The sequence below is a fragment of the Microtus pennsylvanicus genome, chromosome 17, assembly GCF_037038515.1.
Source record: "Microtus pennsylvanicus isolate mMicPen1 chromosome 17, mMicPen1.hap1, whole genome shotgun sequence".
Classification (NCBI taxonomy): domain Eukaryota; kingdom Metazoa; phylum Chordata; class Mammalia; order Rodentia; family Cricetidae; genus Microtus; species Microtus pennsylvanicus.
This window is the reverse complement of record NC_134595.1, coordinates 28,508,048-28,526,705: the sequence shown is the minus strand read 5'-3', so window position 1 is coordinate 28,526,705 and position 18,658 is coordinate 28,508,048. Positions and strand designations below refer to the sequence as shown.

Sequence of the window (18,658 nt, the reverse complement as noted above, 5' to 3'; positions counted from 1 at the left end):
GGTGTAGGCCTCTCCTTAAGGACCTTTGCTGTTCCCTTGTTCTACCTGAATCAATCCTAGTCAGAGTCCCTTTCTCTCTGTTGCCTGAGAATAGCCCTAATTGGAGTGTCTTTCTTGTCGCAGCTGCCCAGGTGGTTATAGTAACCTGGGTAGCACAGTCTGTTTCCCAGTTTTACTTATTCATCAGGCTGTAGCTCAGACGCCATCTTCTTCTCCACAGCTTTCTATACCCAGCATAGCTTCTACTGACCTTGCCCTTGTCTTGAGGGCAGACTCTCATATAACATAGTTCAGCAATGACCTGTTCTGTCATGCTGGCCTCCCCAGGACATCTCCTTTGGCTTGTGCCTCACACAGACAGCAAGATCCCACAGGTCATGCACCTCTTCTCACTGGGTCTGTGCTCAGCCCAGTCATTGAGGTGTGAGGCACCCAGAGCAGCCTGCTAGAGACCCTGTCTCACACATTTGTCAGTGTAATCTCAGAGCCTAGGCACGCACAAGGACTGGCTCATACCAGGTGCTGCTATAGGCAGCCGGGCTGCACATCAGTGTGAACAGCATCTACTCACGTGCCCCTACAACTCCCAATTAAATTTCTCAGTGAGAGACAGGTGAGTGTCTGTTGTAACACTTACTGGTCTCTCTAGACAAGACATATCTAATAGTCTAATCAGGGACAGACAGCTGCATGAAGACCATGACAAACTGAGTTCTTAAGGTCTTAACGCTTCTTTGTGTCTCTAAATAAGGAGTTTCTAAGAGGACAAGAAGGGGACAGACAGCTGCATGGAAAGGAAGACTGACAAACACGAGTTCCCAGGTACACAAGTGGCATGATCTTCTTTGCACAGATTCAAGATCTATGAGCCAGTCCTGGAGTGAGGGCTCACACTGGCTCTGTGTCTAGAAGGTCACATACTCCTCTGTCCTGAGGGCAGGTAAATGAGACTTGGGTACTAGCTCTGAAGGATGGCAGCACAGGAGCCCTTTTGTTTTCCCCTGGGACATCAGTACGTTCACTGAAACAAACGAACCAATTGGGCAGGTGTACTCACAGACCAAGAACTAGAACCCTGGCCTTCAAATGGTGTTTACAAGGTGGGAACTCCCTCTAGGTCAGCTCTGACAGCTTACTTTTCCCTAGATGCTAACATTTTTGGTGACGGGATGAGCCCAGTGGAGGTGAGGACTTAACCTAAGAGGAAAGTGCTTGAAGGAACTTCCTGGGGTGGGGAGGGCTGTATCCTGCTGCTTGTCCACCAGCAGGTGGGGCCATCACCAGTTTGTTCACTGAAGTGTAACTAGCTGAGCTCCTTGCTCTTCCTTCCTCTGCTCAGCTGGGCACACTGGTGGGGAACAATCTAGAAGGCTCCAAGGCCCCAGGATGCCCGTGGGCAGCAGAAAGCAGGCAGAAACATGCAGTTTTAAACCCACCTTCAGAGAAGCTCTGGGTATAACCCTGAAATGCCAGGCAAGACAATTCTCTCACTTAGGCCCAATGGCAGCCCATGGGGGAACTAAGCCAGCCATTTAAGTCCCCCACCTCTAGGTGGCTGGGCCTAGCATGAGGTAATTGTATTGGGTTGACACACTTGTTAGAGGTCTCAGAGTAGAGGGTATGTATTAGGATGGGGTGGAATAGGTGGGGCTTACCTGTTCTCTGACATACCTGTGACATCCAGGGGTCGCTTTTTTAGAGCAGTGGCCACAGGGCCATCTTTCCTGCGCAACAGGGGGCTGCTCCGTCTCTCAGCTACTTTCTGCTTAAGCCTTGACCGTAACTTCAGGTTGGGTTCAGAAGCTGTTTGAAGGGAGATGTCGTTACAGCCAGGCAGACACAGCTGGGGTCATGGGCATCACACCGGTGGTTGAAATACACACAGCTGGTAAATTTCCACTGAAGTACAGTATGGAAGCAGGACTCTTCTGCTAGTTGGCTCAAGCTCCTGTTAGTCCCATTAGTGGGTGCAGTGGGTTGGGACTGTGCTTCCATCTCACCCTGATGACATTACCACAGTCTCACTGTCTGATTTATTGGGCATAGCAGAAACCACTGAAGTATGACAATCACTCAGTGAGGATGTCTCTTAAATAATGGTCTCCCAAACAATTCACCTGGAACTTTAAAGTAGGGCTGCTTTGAAATCTGAGGAGACTTGACAAAGGCACCTTTCAGGCTGTCAACCGTGAAACCACTGCAGCCTCCAAATCACAGGCTTTGTTGTTCACCCGAGGACACCCGCATCTCACAATCCACGAGCAAACACTAGCCAGATCCCTGCAGGCTCTGTGAAGGCCAACTGAAACTCCGAAGCATGAGGTTTATGACTGGATAGGCTGTTTCTCTGAACTGAAGTACAGCTCAGACCCTGACTTTCTTTGCTGACACTGGCTAAAGGCACAGCTGAGGTTGGGACCTGGCTTGTTTTTTAAAACAGTTCTCCTGTAGACAGAGTTGTGTAAGTACCTGCAACTGTGAGGCCATGATGGAACTAGTGGGAAACTCAGTGGGAAACCCTGATGCAAAAAGGCATGGGACTCTTCAGCTTCCAGAAAAGTACAGCCTGGGAGTGTCAAGCCAGCCAACCTGCCAGAACTCCCTGTGTCTATCCTGTCAAGCTTGGGCAACATGTTGATATGTGAAGTTGTGAGGTGTCACCTTAGTCTCTCTGAATCCTGGGAGAAGTCCCCTTCCTTCATGTGGTGCATATGTGCATACACACATACACACACACTCTCTCTCACAGAGGTCAGGGTTCTGAGGAGGAGGCCTGGGGAAGCTCTGGCCTGAGTCATCAACTGAATCTTCTTTAGGGTAAGTGCTGAGGCAAAGTGCAGATTTAAGATTCTTGGGAAGAGTGGGACTAAGCAGGTATCCTAAACAGCTTCCCAGAGAAGTAAAGGCAGGTTGGGTCTGACAGGTTCATAAGAGACGAGAACCTCAAACTGACAAAAGCTGCTCCCTTACCATAGCCAGTTTCCACACTGCAGGAAGGCCCTGTAGGTACATACAGATGCCATAGGCATGGGCCACTGAGCTGGGTCATTTCCATGTGGCCCTATGCTAAGTGGAACCGAGGGAAAGGCTTGGTAGGACAAATCACAGGGTGGAAGAGTCCAGTCTATCCAGCAGTTGAGGGAGTGGAGCAAAGACTTCTTCCAGGTCTTCCTTGACTCACTCAACTGCTTCTAAGATCAGCTGGGTGAAGAGTGTCTCCTAAGCCACTAATGTGTGAATAGCTGGGGATGAACTCAGACAGTTGAGCTCTGAGCATAAAAAAAGATCAGGCAAGCTGCATGATATTTTCATGAGAGAAGGAAGACAGATGCAGAATATGTGTAAGCAGGTATCTCAGGAAGGCCACCAAGGCCTATGCAAATATGCTTGGAGTACAGAAGAAAGCAGCTGGAGATTGCCAAGGGTTTATTTCACTTTGTATAAAGATTAAAATCCTTTACAGACTGAAATGGGCAAACTATTTGCAAAGTCAACATAAAGTAGTATAAAGTCAGAGCCAGGAACGATTCAGATATAGTTATTTGAGACTGTCATTTTAACTCAATCATGGTACCTCACGCAGGAAACCTCACTCACTGTGTCTTTCACATTACCATTTCATCAGAAACACAGAAGTGCGTTTAGCACTGGCAGCATCAAGGGCTGGAAGAAGCCATATTCAGTGTTCTGCAGGCCACTTCCCTGAATACCATAGGAAATTAAGGATTTCCACTTTCTCTGGACTCCTATTAGTAATATTATTCATGAGCTGGTGGTGCCTCTTAAAATTTGGAATGTTACCAAACCTTAATTAAGGTTTTTCTGAAGCCTCTCCAGAGTGTAAAAAGCATTCTTTCCTTCCTCTATTCTCAGAGTGTGGGGTCTGTATGTGGGCTGGATGACAAGGCTTGAAGTCAACATGGCTGTGGCTTGGCTTCCAACAGTCTCCAGAGAAATGCAAGGACCAACAGGGGTAGGCTGAGATCCCTGGAGAAGCATTAGGGCCCTGTGGACAAGCATGGAGAGCCACATGGCTGTGGTGACTACCAGTGGCTAGTGATGTAAGTGTTCTGTCACCTGTTTTGACAATCTCTGAGGAGCATACTACCAATTACTGGAAGGCTCCTGAGACTAGGACCACCATCGGTAGAAGAAGAACAATAGCTTGCAGTCCTGCTGCTTTAGTGCTCTGGGCCCGTCAGGACAGTGGTACGCACTGTTTCCTCCCGTTGAGCTCTGGAGGAAGCTGTCTGGGGTATTTTCAGGAGGTCTATCCTTCAGTGAGGGCTGACTACTCTGCATTTAGGCTGTCTTTGTCCTTCCATAGCAAGTCTGTATCTACCAGGAATGCAACAAATGCAACATGGCCATTCCATCTCACACACTTCTAATACTAGTCAAGCCCTGTTTAGGCCGAGTTAATATAAAATGTCCCTCCATTCAACTAGCAGCCCCTGGTTTCTGTTTGCTCAAAGACATGCCAAATTATACCTGACAGTCCTCTGAAACTTCCTAGTTTAGGAAGGAGTAACAGGTGAGCCTGTTTGTCTCTGTGATGCCTTGCAAAGAAGCCACTATGCAAAGCTCTAGTGCAGCCTTGCTTAGATAACAGAAACTTGTAATTTTCCTGACTTGTTTAGTAAAAGCAGGTATGCCCCTCGAACCTCATTTCTGAAGGAAGCCCAGAAAGAAGTCTCCTGCACTGCCCTGCAGGTTGAGGCTACACCCTCACTACAAAGGCTGAGGTTATGTAGTTCCACACCCTCTCAATAAACCTTCAGAAAGCCCACCTGTAGCGAGCTGCATGGAATCACACCTGATGGAGATGTATAATCAACTCCTGAGATGGCTAAGGCCTGGCCTATGCTATGATCACGCAACGATTATCAGCTGCCTGCATATGCGTGAACCTATGGGCAGTGCCCACCTGGCAGTTCGGGGTTGGCAGCCCATGCCTACTTAAGGGCTGAGAGAGGTTTGCCCGAGGAGAGAGGTCAAAGAGAGAGGGAGAGAGGAGAGAGGAGAGAGGAGAGAGAGAGGAAAAAAGAAGGAAGGAGAGAGGAAAAAAGGAGAGAAAATGAGAAGTCAAAGGGGAGAGAGGGGAAGAGAGAGAGAAGTGTAAAAAGTCCTGGAATAAACTGCAGTGAGAAGAGCTCCGGTGGTCGCGTCATCCTTGTGGGTCGAGGGTGGCCGTGACACTCACCCTTCTTGCCATCCCAATCGTAATATCCATAGCCCTTCTCTAAAGTCCCCATCCTCTACAACAATCACCCCCCCCAAACCAAGAATGTCCTGGCTTGTCTTCACTTCTAGCATATTCCTCTTGTTTTGACAACAGTCTAGTCCCCTTTACAGTCTTTGTTTTTAAGAGCTGATGTACAAAGCTGTGGGCCAACAGTGGTGTCCCTGCAGGACCCAGCACATCTTTCTCACGGGGACTTGCCTTCACTCTGGACACCTTGATCATACAGAGTTACATCCTCACTGACCTTGGCCAGCACATCCACAGGAGCTGTCTTACTCCCGGAACTACCCTTCTGCTCTGGACTGTAGAGCAGAGCACACTCCCAAGGAGGTTACACAAGGTGCTCTGGGGATGAGGACAAGTTCTACAATGCAGGAGTACATGTATGAGACTAATTGCTTTAGGGATAAATCACAGGGAAGCTTAGGGTCATTTAAAGCAGTATCAGAATACAAAAGCCAGTATCCTAAACTAGCACAAGATGTCCAAGTACTACCTGTGGCTCAAAAGGGGTCCCTAGAATGCTGTCAGGATGGAAGTGCTCAGGCAGCAGACTGCACACTGACCTGTTTTCCTAAGAGGGAAGTCATCTTTGGCATCATACATTCCCAACACTGGGTGGTTGTAGGAGGCTGATACCCCACTTTGGGGTGGAGAGCTCTGGTCAAGGGAGCTGTGCTGTGTCTTCCTGGAAAAACACAAAGACAGATGTCAGTGTATCCAGGCATCCCAAGCCTTGGCATATCAAGTTTTGAAATGTGATCTTTTGTTAGTCCCTCTTCTCCAGGGTGAGGTCAGAGTAAACCAAAACAAGCAACAGTACCCTACAGCCCATTCTCTGACCAGACCTGCTCTCTGGGATTCCTAAGCCCTCACAGGGGTTGTCTTTAGAATGCAAGCAGTAGACGATCAGTGGGCCCGGCCATGAGAAATACAGGAAAGGCTTCAGGCAGTGAGATGGGGCAGCATGGACTCCTAGAAAGTGCTGGTAATGCCCACATCTGTCTGTCTCCTCAAGCACAGGATCCCTTGAGGATTTTCCTTTTGCAGAATATGTCTATCACTCATGCCCACGACAACAAATCCCCCAGCCATCTCCTTTTTGGGACAGTTCAACAGCAGCTTGAATCTCTACCCTGGAAGTTACTAGAGGAAGTAAACTTCTAATGGCCAAACACAACTTAAAAGTCCTAAAAATGGCTAGATGGGAATGGTTGCAAGTGGATAGATGCTCAGAGCAAAGAGGAGGAGGCAGGAATTGGGCTGCAGAATTAAGTCCTGGGCACTGTGGCCACCCTAAATGACCTTTAACCAAGTCTTCCTCTGAACTCTGAGAGCATGAGACAGTCTATGGTCTTGAAGACAGGAGATCTGCTTAAAGACTCAAAACACATTTGCCCATTTTCTAGCTTAGACTTCGTCAAATGATTTATTTGAATATACAGTACTCAGCATCCACACATCTGGAGTTATGTGAATCTAGAGTAGGAGCTCTCAGACATGTCAGCACAAGTATATATTTAAATATCTGAAAGCATATAATGCAAAGAATGTACTAAAGGGACTCTCAGAAACAAATCTAAGAGGGCAGCTCTGAAGACTTCTTCAATGCTAAGTTACAACGGGGTCCTTGGCATCCCTTTTCTCTTTCCTACAACACAGATGGGGTGTGTTTGTGTTAAAAAGATGGTCAACTACAGGAAAACAATTTAAATATAATAATTAAAAGAAATGTAATAAACACAATACCATTGTTACGTTTCATGACAGGGTTTCTTCCTACTGGAGAACAGTTGGAAATCTGGTCACTCCAGATCCAGTAGATCTCCGCTTACTCATCTCATCTCTCGAGATGCTGTCAATATTAAATAAAAACCCACTTTTCTGCACAGTCTGTAAATGAGCTGAAATAAGAGGTTGCTGTGGACCACTTGCCTTGAGCCAGAGCCACAGCTCCCAGTGCTGCCTACCTTGTCCTCTAGAAACACTTCCTGGAGCTGCAGCTGTAGCTGGCAGTTATGATGTACAGCCAGTGGGGCCTCTGTGGGACTCTAGAGATTGCAGAAGGGAACCTTCATGTCCCCATAACCAGCTCCCTTGTAAGGAGCAGCCTCCTTACCCATGGTTCTCGGCATTTCTCTCTTTGCATGCCAGGAATAAGCAGCCACTTGGGAAGAAATGCCAGCAGATAGCCTTGGTATGCCCTTCAAATGCCAGGCTAACACACCTCACCCTGGGATTAACTCACTAAGGAAGGATCCAAATCCTATCCCTGGCTAAGTTTGTATCCCCTAACTCCTATAGTTCATGCCCTATCACTGTACCTATTTACACACCCACCATATAAAGTTTGTAACTTCATACTCACCCCCCCCCCCAACCCAGACTCACATATCCTCACATCCCAAAGGTTAGGAACACAGAACAGTTTCTAACTCGCCCTGATTTCTAGCCTAGGATGCAGACAAAGTCGGCAGGAAGATGCTCGTTCACTGACCAGACCTTTTCAAAGAGGAAGTCTTTGGAACTAGAGGATGTACGTCAATGGAAAAATACCTGCCTAGCATGTGTGAGGCCTGGGGTTCAATTCCCAGTAGCACCCCCAAAAAAAGAAAAAAAAAAGAAAGAAAAAAACAATAAATAAACAGAATAAAACTAAAGGCAGTTCTCATATTACTGTAGATAGAAAACCAAATAGTATTGCTTTCTTTCTAAATGCTACCTTCAATGTGGTATAAAATAACACAAAATCAAGCATTTAAATTCTATCAACAACTGGCCTTTCCCATTACATCAGATTTATACCAGTGATTAAACTAAACTCGTTAATCAAGTGAAACAACACAGTCCAACAGAAATGTGTGAGCTACACATGTAATTTACATTTTCTAGTAGCTACATAAAAATGAGAAAAAAATGGGTGAAATTAACTTTAGTATTCTACTTAACCTGAGATATAAAAATACTATTTTAACATATAATTAACATGAAGTTTATTCATGGGAATCCCGTGGTCTGGATTTTTTGCAAGACTAAATTTTACAGGCCTGGGAGCTAACACATGACACATTGCACTTTGGGGGCTCAGAAGTTTTAAGGCTCAAATTATGGACACTCACCTCCCTACATGGATTATCACCACCAAACAGACTTTGAACAGTCCCAATTTCAGACTGTCCCCTTTGTCCCTTGTTTTGCTGAGTTCAGTTTTATACGACTAGAGTGGTGAGGGGTGGCTATGTGTTCGCCCTGCTTAAGGACACTGCCTGTAAGGTCTCCACACTGCTGCACAATTGCAGTGCACGGTGATCCAACCTATCAAGCCACTCACCTGCTACGGTCCTGAGGGTCATTTCTGTTTCAGCTGCTAGGAGCACAGAGATTAAGCTTGGGTGTGTACTTGAATCCCTGGGCAAATACTAGAAAGCATACTGCTGGGCTGTAGTCCCATTTGAAGATCTTCTAAACCATTTCTAATGGTATTGCACCACTTAATTTCCCTCTAGCCAACTGTGCAGGAATAGTCATCCCTACTTTGCCACCCCCGGTTAAAGAATAGCTAGCCCTGTAGGTGAGAAGCCGCATCTCACTTGGATGGCAACTCCCACAGCTTATCTTGTGGCACACCTGTTCACATCTTTAGCACACACACGATAAGTTGCAGCAGCTTCACACACACTTTACAGATGCATTGAAGCATTTCCTTCTAGTCTACTGCTCATGTGTTTTCTTGAAAGGTGCCTTTCAAAGAGCTGTTTTAAATGCTGATGGTGTCTGACTGTTTCTAGTAACGGGCTCGCAGCTCGTGACACTGATGAAGAGACTTCGCCAGCTCTTACACTTCAGCTCTTAAGGGTAATTTCATTGCTGGAAAGAAACCCCTCTCAACATGTTTCCTTCTAAAAGTTTTGTTGGCTTGGCCCGCATGCTCAGACCTCACTGGCTGTCGGCTGTTACCGGCAATCACCACATGATGTGTGAAGCTGAGTAGTGGTTTAACTCTTTCTCTAGAAGACTGTGTTCTGCCATCATGTCTCGCAATGGGTTAGCCACTGCACATGAGGGTTGGCCAGGATCCTTGCATGTTCATCAAACACAATAAAATCAAACTGAATTCCTGAACGGTGTGTCTGATATCAGGGTCTGACCTTTCTAGTCAGCTTACTCCCAAACTGTTTCAGGGAAGAGGGCCTTATGCAGGTTAGGATCTCCCTGGAGCAACCTGTACAGGACAAAGTTCTAGGAAAAGACCTCCTCCTCTCCCCTCTCCTCTAGGTACTATTCCTTCAGTCTCTCAGTATGTACCTAATCCCCTCCCCCATAAAGCCTCACCTGTAGCAGGGTACCTGCTGGCTCCTCCACAGCCCCTGTTCCGGTTGGCCTTTCTCCCAATCCCTTTCTGATTCAGCAGTCCCATCTGTTTATACAACTGTGACTGCCCCCCAAGAGCTGTAACTCCACTCCCAAATCCCACTTCCTGCAAAGGTGCCACTTGAAACCCTGTATTTCTTGTAACAGCCCCCCCCCCCCCTGAACTCCCTAAGTCCTAAACTGGACTGTTCATCTTCTTCTTCTCTGAAGGTGATCCCCCTGCTCCCTGGTGTGAAGACAATCTTTTAACAAGTTGGCACCAAACCTGCCCTAAGCAGTTCTCCTTTTCCAAGTCCCACCATCTCTCCTATACCCAGTCTAGTCCTGCTGCCCTCTCTAGCTTGCATCCTTGTGTCCACCTCCAAATCACCAACCCAACTGCTATCATTGGCTGCAACTCCCGGACCATTCTTGTAGGACAATGGAGCCTCTGCATAGCAGAAGCCCAGGCTGACCTCTGCAGCAGAGGCTGCAGACCACACCACAAGCTAAGGTTCTCTCTGGCTCTTCACCTGCCCCGCCACATGACCACCCATCACTACTCCTCATGAGCCACCTGCCTCACCCTCTTCTAAGCTGCATGAAGACCAGTAGTGTACTTTGATTTGCAGTGTATGCAGCTACAAAGCAAGTAAAAGACAATGAAGAACCTCACTGTACAAATGCACCTCCCCAGGTTACGTTGTGGTAACGGAAGTTATCTATACAAATAAATCGACCGTTTCAGTGGGATCAGTGGGGTTTTAGTGGAAACAGTAGGCCATTTTGAAACTAGGAGAGCTATTTTTTCCCTTGAATGAAATTAATGACTACATTTTGATTTAGGAAAACTATCCTATTGCGTCTTTCTAGCAATGAAATGACCCTTAAGAGCAACATAACATAATTTCAAATTAGCCATGTGTTTCGTGTGAGAACTGGCCAAGTCTCCTCGTGGGCTCTATACTACACCACAAATGGCCCACGCTCAAGCCTTGTTTACCCTGGACAAGTTAGCTGCTTGTATCTCTTGGCACAGACAAGATCCTGCTTTGGTTTGCTCACTATGCAAGCTCTGGCCCAGGCTGACAGCTCTTCCAAATTCTCTCCAACTTTCCCAAGGACTCAGTAACTAATCATAAAGATGTTGTCAGGCCAGGCCGTGGTGGTGCACACCTTTAATCCCAGAACTCAGAAGGCAGAGGCAGGAGAATTTCCGTGAATTTGGGGCCAGCCTGCTCTACAAAGTGAGTTTCAGGACAGCCAGTGAAACTCAGCCTCAAAAAGAGGAGAAAAGAAGAAAACTCAAGCTCCCCAACAGGCATTGTATACGCTCAAAAATGACAGTATAGGCTCAGCTCAAGCTGGACTATATAGAAGGACTGCTAAAAGCCTACAGTCAGTATTCCTTAGGAACCTGTGAAAAGGGTTTCTGCCCACAAAAAGAGTCATTTCCATTATCTTCCCTTGACTCTGGAAAAGGAGACAGAGGGCTGTCCATTGACATTTGCCTGCTATTGCATAGCAAAGGCCCTGCCAGCCTCCAGACTCCTTTAGTCCCTATTCATATTTGATATTTGTTATGCATTTCAAAGTTCACTCTAGCCTCCTGGCCCTTCTCACCTCCCCCACGCCTTCTCCTTCTCTATATAATGCAATGTTTCACCCCCCTACCCTCTTCATTCTTGCTTCCCTGTCCAGTTTTCTTCTTTTTCTCTTTGCTCTGGACAATTCCACACGCCTCTCATCCCCTAACCCCCACAAACACATACAATACAAAACCATTGCCCTAACCATGGACCATCCATTTCAGTGGTTTCTTTGCTGGGCTAATGCCAAAATGCTTTCAGACTCTGATTAAGCATTAGATTGGAGTTGAGTAAGCAACAGTGGATAATTAGGACAGAAGTCCTCTGCAAGTGGTTCCTATGGTGTTTAAGAATAGTGACTTGGTACTCTGAAGATATCCACCCCTCAATGGACTATAACCCCTCATCTGGATAGTAACACACACTATCCCCAGACCTCCTCCCTTCAAATCTGGTTATAGAGCTTTGGGGGTTCAGCATCTACCACCCCTACATTAGAAGGTCTTTGAAAAACTGGGTCCTCTCAAACCTGTCCACAGAGCTGAGTATGCAAAGCACCCAAAGAGGAGGCCCAGATCACTTACCCATACCAGTAGCGGGGATCACTGGAAATGCAGTGGTTCAGGTTCCGGTGAGCCAGTGCCTTCTTCTTGTTGAGAACAAACTCCTGCAGCTTCATCTTCACCTCAGTGCTTGCTACAGCACCTGGCAGGAATATCAGAGTGAGGAGGAGGGGAGCAATATGGAGCAGGGAGTGCAAGGTACAAGGCAGGAGGAGTGAGCTCCCTCTGCAGGGCTCTCCCAAGGCCAGGGAACTTTAAGGGGAGGTCTTGTCTCCAAATACTGCATGACTGCAGTCTACTGAAACACAGATTTCAGCAAGGGAAAGGCTTCTGTGAGCAAACACAACTTATATCTGCAGGGAGTTTGCATATCCCTGCATTAAGTTTCAGAGCCAAGTGCTAGAAGCATGGTGGTTCCAGTCTCTCTTCTGAACAAGCAGCAAACTCTAAAACAGAGTTCCATGCAAACAGAATTTCATACACGGTCACGCAGAGGGACAAGGTCTGTTCTACTGGAAAGCTGGTGGATAGTGTCTACATATATGATGCATATGGCTTTGTTACCATCCAGTGCAGCCCTGTCCCCCTCTGCCCGGTGCTACACACTCTTTTAGCAAGCAGTACTGCCATTTCACTCAGGTGGAAGTTGTGTATCCCAGGGCTTTCTTGTGGTATGATGATTGTTGCTGAAAGAAATGGACTACACACGCATGCCCCAACTTGCCACGCACAGATCTACTGCAGATACCTTAGTACTGTGCCCACCCATCCTTCTGAAGAATACACCAAGGACTCCTATGAATGCTATCATACAGTATTCAGGCACCATCTTGAATGATCCCCAATACTTCATGTAGCACACAGGACCAAGAGTAATCTTATCACACAAACAGCATCAAGATATTTTGCTAACACATTTTACAATAAGCAGGTATTCTAAGGCCCAGAGGTTGGGTGAAAGTCTAGAAAGGTCAAGGGCACACATCTACCCCAGTCTCATTTCCTTTAAAAACCTGGACAGTCTGATGCCCCGCACTACTTTTTATGGAGTCTATTCTGGGTTTTCCTTTGCCACTGAACACCATAACTTCCTTCCGTCTTTTAAAAGCTTTGCCATTGATTTTTTTTCAAAAGTTGGATAATAATCAGGGGTGGGGTGCTGAGGTTCTTGACTGGCGCTAGCGAACCCCTAGGTTCAATCCCCAAGACACCAACCAAAAAGATAATCCTTTCAGCTAGCCTTTTGTTCTTATCCTGCATTTGTTAGGATCATTTTCCTGGTTTACTCTGTAGGCTCTAGTACCATTTCAGCACAGAAACTGTAAGTGGCTACTATCACTAAGAAAGAGTGTCTCCTTCTGACCTTCAATTCAACATCTGCCCAAGGCAGGGTTATTGCTGGGTGCACACTCTCTGATCCTGCACAGCAGACCAACTGCTCAGACTGATGCACTGTTCTACAGACATGGAGGGTGGGAGACTCTGCAGAGCCTCTCACGGGAAACCACCATACTTAAATCCTAGTCACCTGCGTTCTAGTCTGTCTGTCAATGCATGGACTTGGAAGGATCCTGTGCTTGTGGAAATGTTTGCTCAACACGTGATACTCCTGAAAGCAACAGGTTAACACTGAACAGAAACATGAGCAGTGGAAACCAAGAAAAGGATAATGCTTGTAAACACACTAATTATCTTTACAATTATCAATAAAGGAAGTGCCCTGTGGCATGGTGGGGGCAGAGAGCAAGTCCACAGAAGAGCTACTTAAAAGAGAAATGCAAGCCCAGATATAAAGCAAACTTAATATCACTGCTAAACATATGAAAAAATGAAATAATCACTTTCACCATTACAATGATATTATTATTATTATTATTACTATGGGGGATGCTGCTGACAGACCAGATGATGGTGATGACATCAGTGGTGAAATTAACAATAGAGGCATAGAGGGTCACCTCTCTCTTTCCATGCCCAGAAGGACGAGGGACAGGAAGCTACATAGGTAAGCATGGGCTTTTGGTATGCAGGATGAGAAAGGCCTGTAACTTTCCACAAACCAGCACCTGCTAGCACCTCTCCTCACAAAATGGGAGACTCTATAGCAGTTACTGAATCTAAGAGAGCTTACAGAGCTGGTCCTGGGCTGAGCCTTGTGGGCCACATCTTCACCCTGACTCCATAGCATCACTTGGGTGAATGGTGATGCGGGACAGCAGCCAGGTGGCGAGGCTAAAGTTTTCAAGGTTCAAGGTTCAGCACTGACTTGTCCTGCGGATGACACCATCAAAGCAACTGCAGAGGCACAATTTCTGAAGTTCGGAAGGAAACATCTTGATTCTTGAGTTCCACAAGAGAATTCAAAAATAAAGTTTTGTTCAGCCTACTCTGTTTCACTACTGCTGGCTCAAGCTCTCTTTCCACATATTTCTCTAATAGAGGAAAAGTTCTAGAATCAAAAACATAATAATGAATAACAATTGTATTCCTATTCTTTTAACCATATCCATATTGATTATCACTTATCCATAGGACAGATTTTCAGAGCTCCTGAGATGTGTCAGCACTGTCCCAACCAGTGGTGACAGTACTATTCACATACCAGCAGGCACCAAGGCGAGGCCTCAGTAAGTAGTCAATCCATGTAGAAAGAGCAAAGAAATAGCAGACCTGGATGGTAATGGGGTCTGTGGGTAGGCCCATGGGAGGGCAGGAGACCCAGTAAGCTGGGCATAGTGCTGACCAGTCTGGCATGGAGGTACAACTTGGCTTCTACCTGATACTCTTTCTCATCTTTCCTATGCCTGAGGGGAAGGCATGGATTCACAAATAGGACAAAGGATCACCCTTAGGATTGGGTGACCGACCTTAGACCCTAGACTTGTATCTTTGTCTCTCTAATGCAGTGCTGAAGATGAGTCCAGGCAAGACATGGTGAACAACAGGCCAAGTGTTCTGTCACTGAGTAACACACAGCCTGGCATCACTTGCAGCCAAAGGCACATCATGATGCCATGCTATCTACACTTTGCCCAGTGCTTGGAACTAAATGGCTAGCAAATACTTCAGATTCCCAAGTGTCTCCAAATGGGAACATGGCTGACAAAGGTAGTGCTGTTGTTACTGAGAGGGAAAATGCATGTACTCTTCTGAACTCACTGTCGGTGAAAGGAAATTCATTATTTCTTACCAATAAGTAAACTGAAGAACGATTAAGAATTAATGTTTAACACTGTAAATGTTTAAAAATGTATACAAGATTCATTAAATAATGAATAAAGTCAGTTAAACAAAACCTTAAGAAAGGAGATAACCAACACTTTGCACTGGTTTTCCAAACGTTTAGAAACTGAAGGTGCCTCCTGCCATTTGCATGTGATGGCATAAACAAGAATCTCCTTCATGGCTGAGCTGCCTAGGCCCGACATAAGAGCATCTCCCAGTGTTGGTCTGTTGGCTGCTTTCTCCCCACAGAACAGCATTCTTAGGGCTTCGAAGTCTATGCAAGCTTGCCAAAAAACTCAACTATGCAGTTTATTATTAATAATAAAACCTGACCACCCAAATCCACAAAGTGAAAACCACGGCTGCTGCCTGTGATAGGACTGGAGTGCAGCTGAGAACATTCCAACACCAGGTCAACAAAGGGCGGGGCTTAGCACACAGCACAGACATCGTTTCTGACTCATAAACAAACCTGAGATGTTTTCTGAAGTCGTATTCTATGAGCCTTGAGATAATATTTTTATTGGACCATTTTCGTAAGCTCTGAGAAAGCAATTTAGACTGAGTTGCTTTACAGCAACTAGAAAAATTGTTATTTGTTGGTTGGTTGTAGCACAGATTGACTGGTTAATGTTAAAAATTTGAACTGTAATCTTTTGATAAATAACCACTATTTCCCCTACTCCAAAAACAACAGCAGCAAACCTAGTAAATAGGATACACACTGAGGCACACATGAACCACGAACGAGGGAGGGAGTGGCCAGTCCCAGAGCTGGGATGAGTCCAGCCTAGGCACTGTGCCAGTGGCACTGGGATGTGTGCATGTACTCTGGAGGGCAGTACCACCCTACATGCACACAGCCAAGTCCCTCACAGACTCCTATGAGGACAAGGTGATCATTTCCCAGCAGAAGGCAGCCCTCCAAGAAGAGCGCTAGGCAGGCCATGAACCGCCTTCCTTGGAGCCGTAAGGCTTGTCTAGACCTCAGCATTCAGCACTGGCTGCACTTGAGAGCTGCTAAGGAGTCTAAAAATGAGATTACTGGCCTCAGATTCACTGCAGGTCAATTCACTTAGAGTAGCTGCCCTGAAAGTGACAAGTGTCAAAACAGTCAACTACAGAGGCCAAATCCGCACATGCTACAGTTAGTTCCCAAGAGGTCTGCACTTCACCTCAGAAAGGCCTTTAGTTGCCTTTAAAGAATTTGCTCCCTAAGGGCACAACTGAGTGAGATATGACAGTGTCTGGGTACATTATTAAGGTTTAGCACTTCCTTCCAAAGAGTGGCAAGGAAACTACCTTGAAATTCTATCAGCTAAAGTGAAGAAGATTAAATATGTTCATAATTCAAGAGTGGAACATCACATTACTGATGATTCTAAATGTTAATTTTGTACACAAAACAATTTCTTAGAATTTAGAAATCATGAAATAGAGAAATAAACTGACAAGAGAGTAAATTAGCAATGAACTTAAAATATATGTTTTGAAACCATTAATTTTAAAAATATACAAAATTACACTGGCATATTAGAATACTTCTCGATTTAAATTTAGAATTAATTTGACATAATAACAATCTTTACACTAAAGATAAGTTTGAAAGTGAATTCAAGTGGATTAAATTTATTTGACAGTCATCTAGTTCCTTTTAAAACATAAGGACCTTGTTTTAGGAAAGTCCTATTTGTAAATACTTCTAATCTAATGAGGATTCATTAAAGGCAAGATGTCAATTATGCTACCTAAAGCTTACACTAAGGCAAACCTCCAAGCCTAAATATGTTCCTTCAATGCAGACAAGATGCAGATCACAAAAAGAATAAAGGGAAGGAAGAGTACAGAGAGGTGAGGACACCAGACTATATAAGGACCACTACTTCGGGGATCTGAAGAGGTTAATCAGGTCAAACCTACTAGGAATGGTCAGGAGACTTGCAGGCTTCTACAGTCTCTGCTGGCAGCCAGGGACACTGGGGGATCTGGGACTCAGGGTTAAACTGGAGAGAGAGAGAGAGAGAGAGAGAGAGAGAGAGAGAGAGAGAGAGAGAGAGAGAGAGAGAGAGAGAGAGAGAGAGAGAGAGAGCGCCAGTGGATGGGCCACCTTGGCCAATGGTTTCTCTTCAGGTATCCATGGATCAGAGAACGGGTGGCCCAAGGGGCCAGGGCAACAAAATCTGGACTGCAATGAGAAGGATGGACCCAGGAAGCCTCACAGGCTCTGAAGCAGGCCCCAGAGAGTACACCTTCTGTGTTTAAGTAGGCCTGAAACTCACCTCTGATCAGCTTAGAACCATGCACCAAGATGATTAAAATGTTTTAATGCATCTGGGTAACTGCATAAAGCAAAGAGGAAACCCAGTCTCTAAGCCTGTGTGTCACTGATTCTGAACCATATCTCAGCTTCTCATTCATAGACCAACACTAGGATGAGACACTCTGGCAATGGGAGGGGGTGTGAGAAGGGAGGAGCAAGCGCAACAGGGACGATAACTGGACTATGCATGGCAGAAATCCCATACAAACTAGCTATCTAGCAAATTAAAATCCATGAGGTGAGTTTAACAGCAGTTTATGTCGCAGGGAAATTTCAAATTAGTACAGTGGTTGTCTGACTAGAATAAATTATCAAAAGGAAGCAAACTGAAAAAACATAGGGGTCATAGAAAATGGCTAATGTGTGAAACTAAAGTCTCAGGTTCACTGAGTGAGCGAAAGGGCAGTATTTTTTTCTGGGATAAAAGATGAGACTAGTCAATTCTAAGATTTTATAAAAACATTAAATCATAGATATAAGACTATGAATACCAAGGAAAACAAAGAAAACTGCAGTTAAAAAGTATATCTGAGAAATACTACAAACAAGAGGGACTCTTTATTTTTTGGTTTTTGAGACAGGGTTTCTCTGTATAACAGTCATGGCTGTTTTCAAACTTGCTTTGTAGCCCAGGCTGGCCCTGAACTAACAGTGATCCACCTGTTGCTGCCTCTGCCTCTGCCTCTGCCTCCTGAGTGCTGGGATTAAAGGTGTGTGCCACCACTGTCCGGCTGAAGAGAAGAGTCTTAAAAGTAGCCAGATAACCTAAATGCCCCTCAACCGAAGAATGGATAAAGAAAATGGGTTTTTGATCCTACTGCACGTACTGGCTTTGTGGGAGCCTAGGCAGTTTGGATGCTTACCTTACTAGACCTGGATGGAGGTGGGTGGTCCTTGGACTTCCCACAGGGCAAGGAACCCTGATTGTTCTTTGGGCTGAGGAGGGAGGGGGACTTGACCGGGGGAGGGGGAGGGAAATGGTAGGCGGTGGAGGGGAGGAGGCAGAAATCTTTAATAAATAATAAATAAATAAATAAAATTAAATTAAAAAAAGAAAATGTGGTATATTTACACAATGGAGTACTACATAGCAGTAAAAAAAACTATTGACATCTTGAAATTTTGCAGGCAAATGGATGGATCTAGAAAACTTCATATTAAGTGAGGTAATCCAGACCCTGAAACACAAATATCATAGGTACTCACTCATAAGTGGTTTTTAGACATAAAGCAAAGAAAAATTACGCTATAATTCACAACTACAGAGAATCTAGAGAGACATACATGGATCTAATGTACATGGAAAGTAGAAAAAGACAAGATTGCCTGAGTAAATTGGGAGCATGGGGACCATGCGAGAGGGCAG

At 45.5% G+C, this 18,658-nt stretch overlaps 1 protein-coding gene across 10 annotated transcripts in view; it reads right to left on the bottom strand.

The window, feature by feature from the left end:
- The window catches only part of Hdac4 (histone deacetylase 4), a 263,727-nt gene that overhangs the window by 61,039 nt on the left and 184,030 nt on the right, over nt 1-18,658 (bottom strand). For all 10 annotated transcript variants that reach the window (XM_075952184.1, XM_075952183.1, XM_075952187.1 and 7 more), the window contains 3 exons: nt 11,769-11,889; nt 5,812-5,933; nt 1,672-1,803 (listed from right to left, as the gene is read on the bottom strand). In XM_075952184.1, coding sequence (XP_075808299.1) covers nt 1,672-1,803; nt 5,812-5,933; nt 11,769-11,889 — 375 coding nt within the window. The remainder of the gene's footprint in view (nt 1-1,671; nt 1,804-5,811; nt 5,934-11,768; nt 11,890-18,658) is intronic.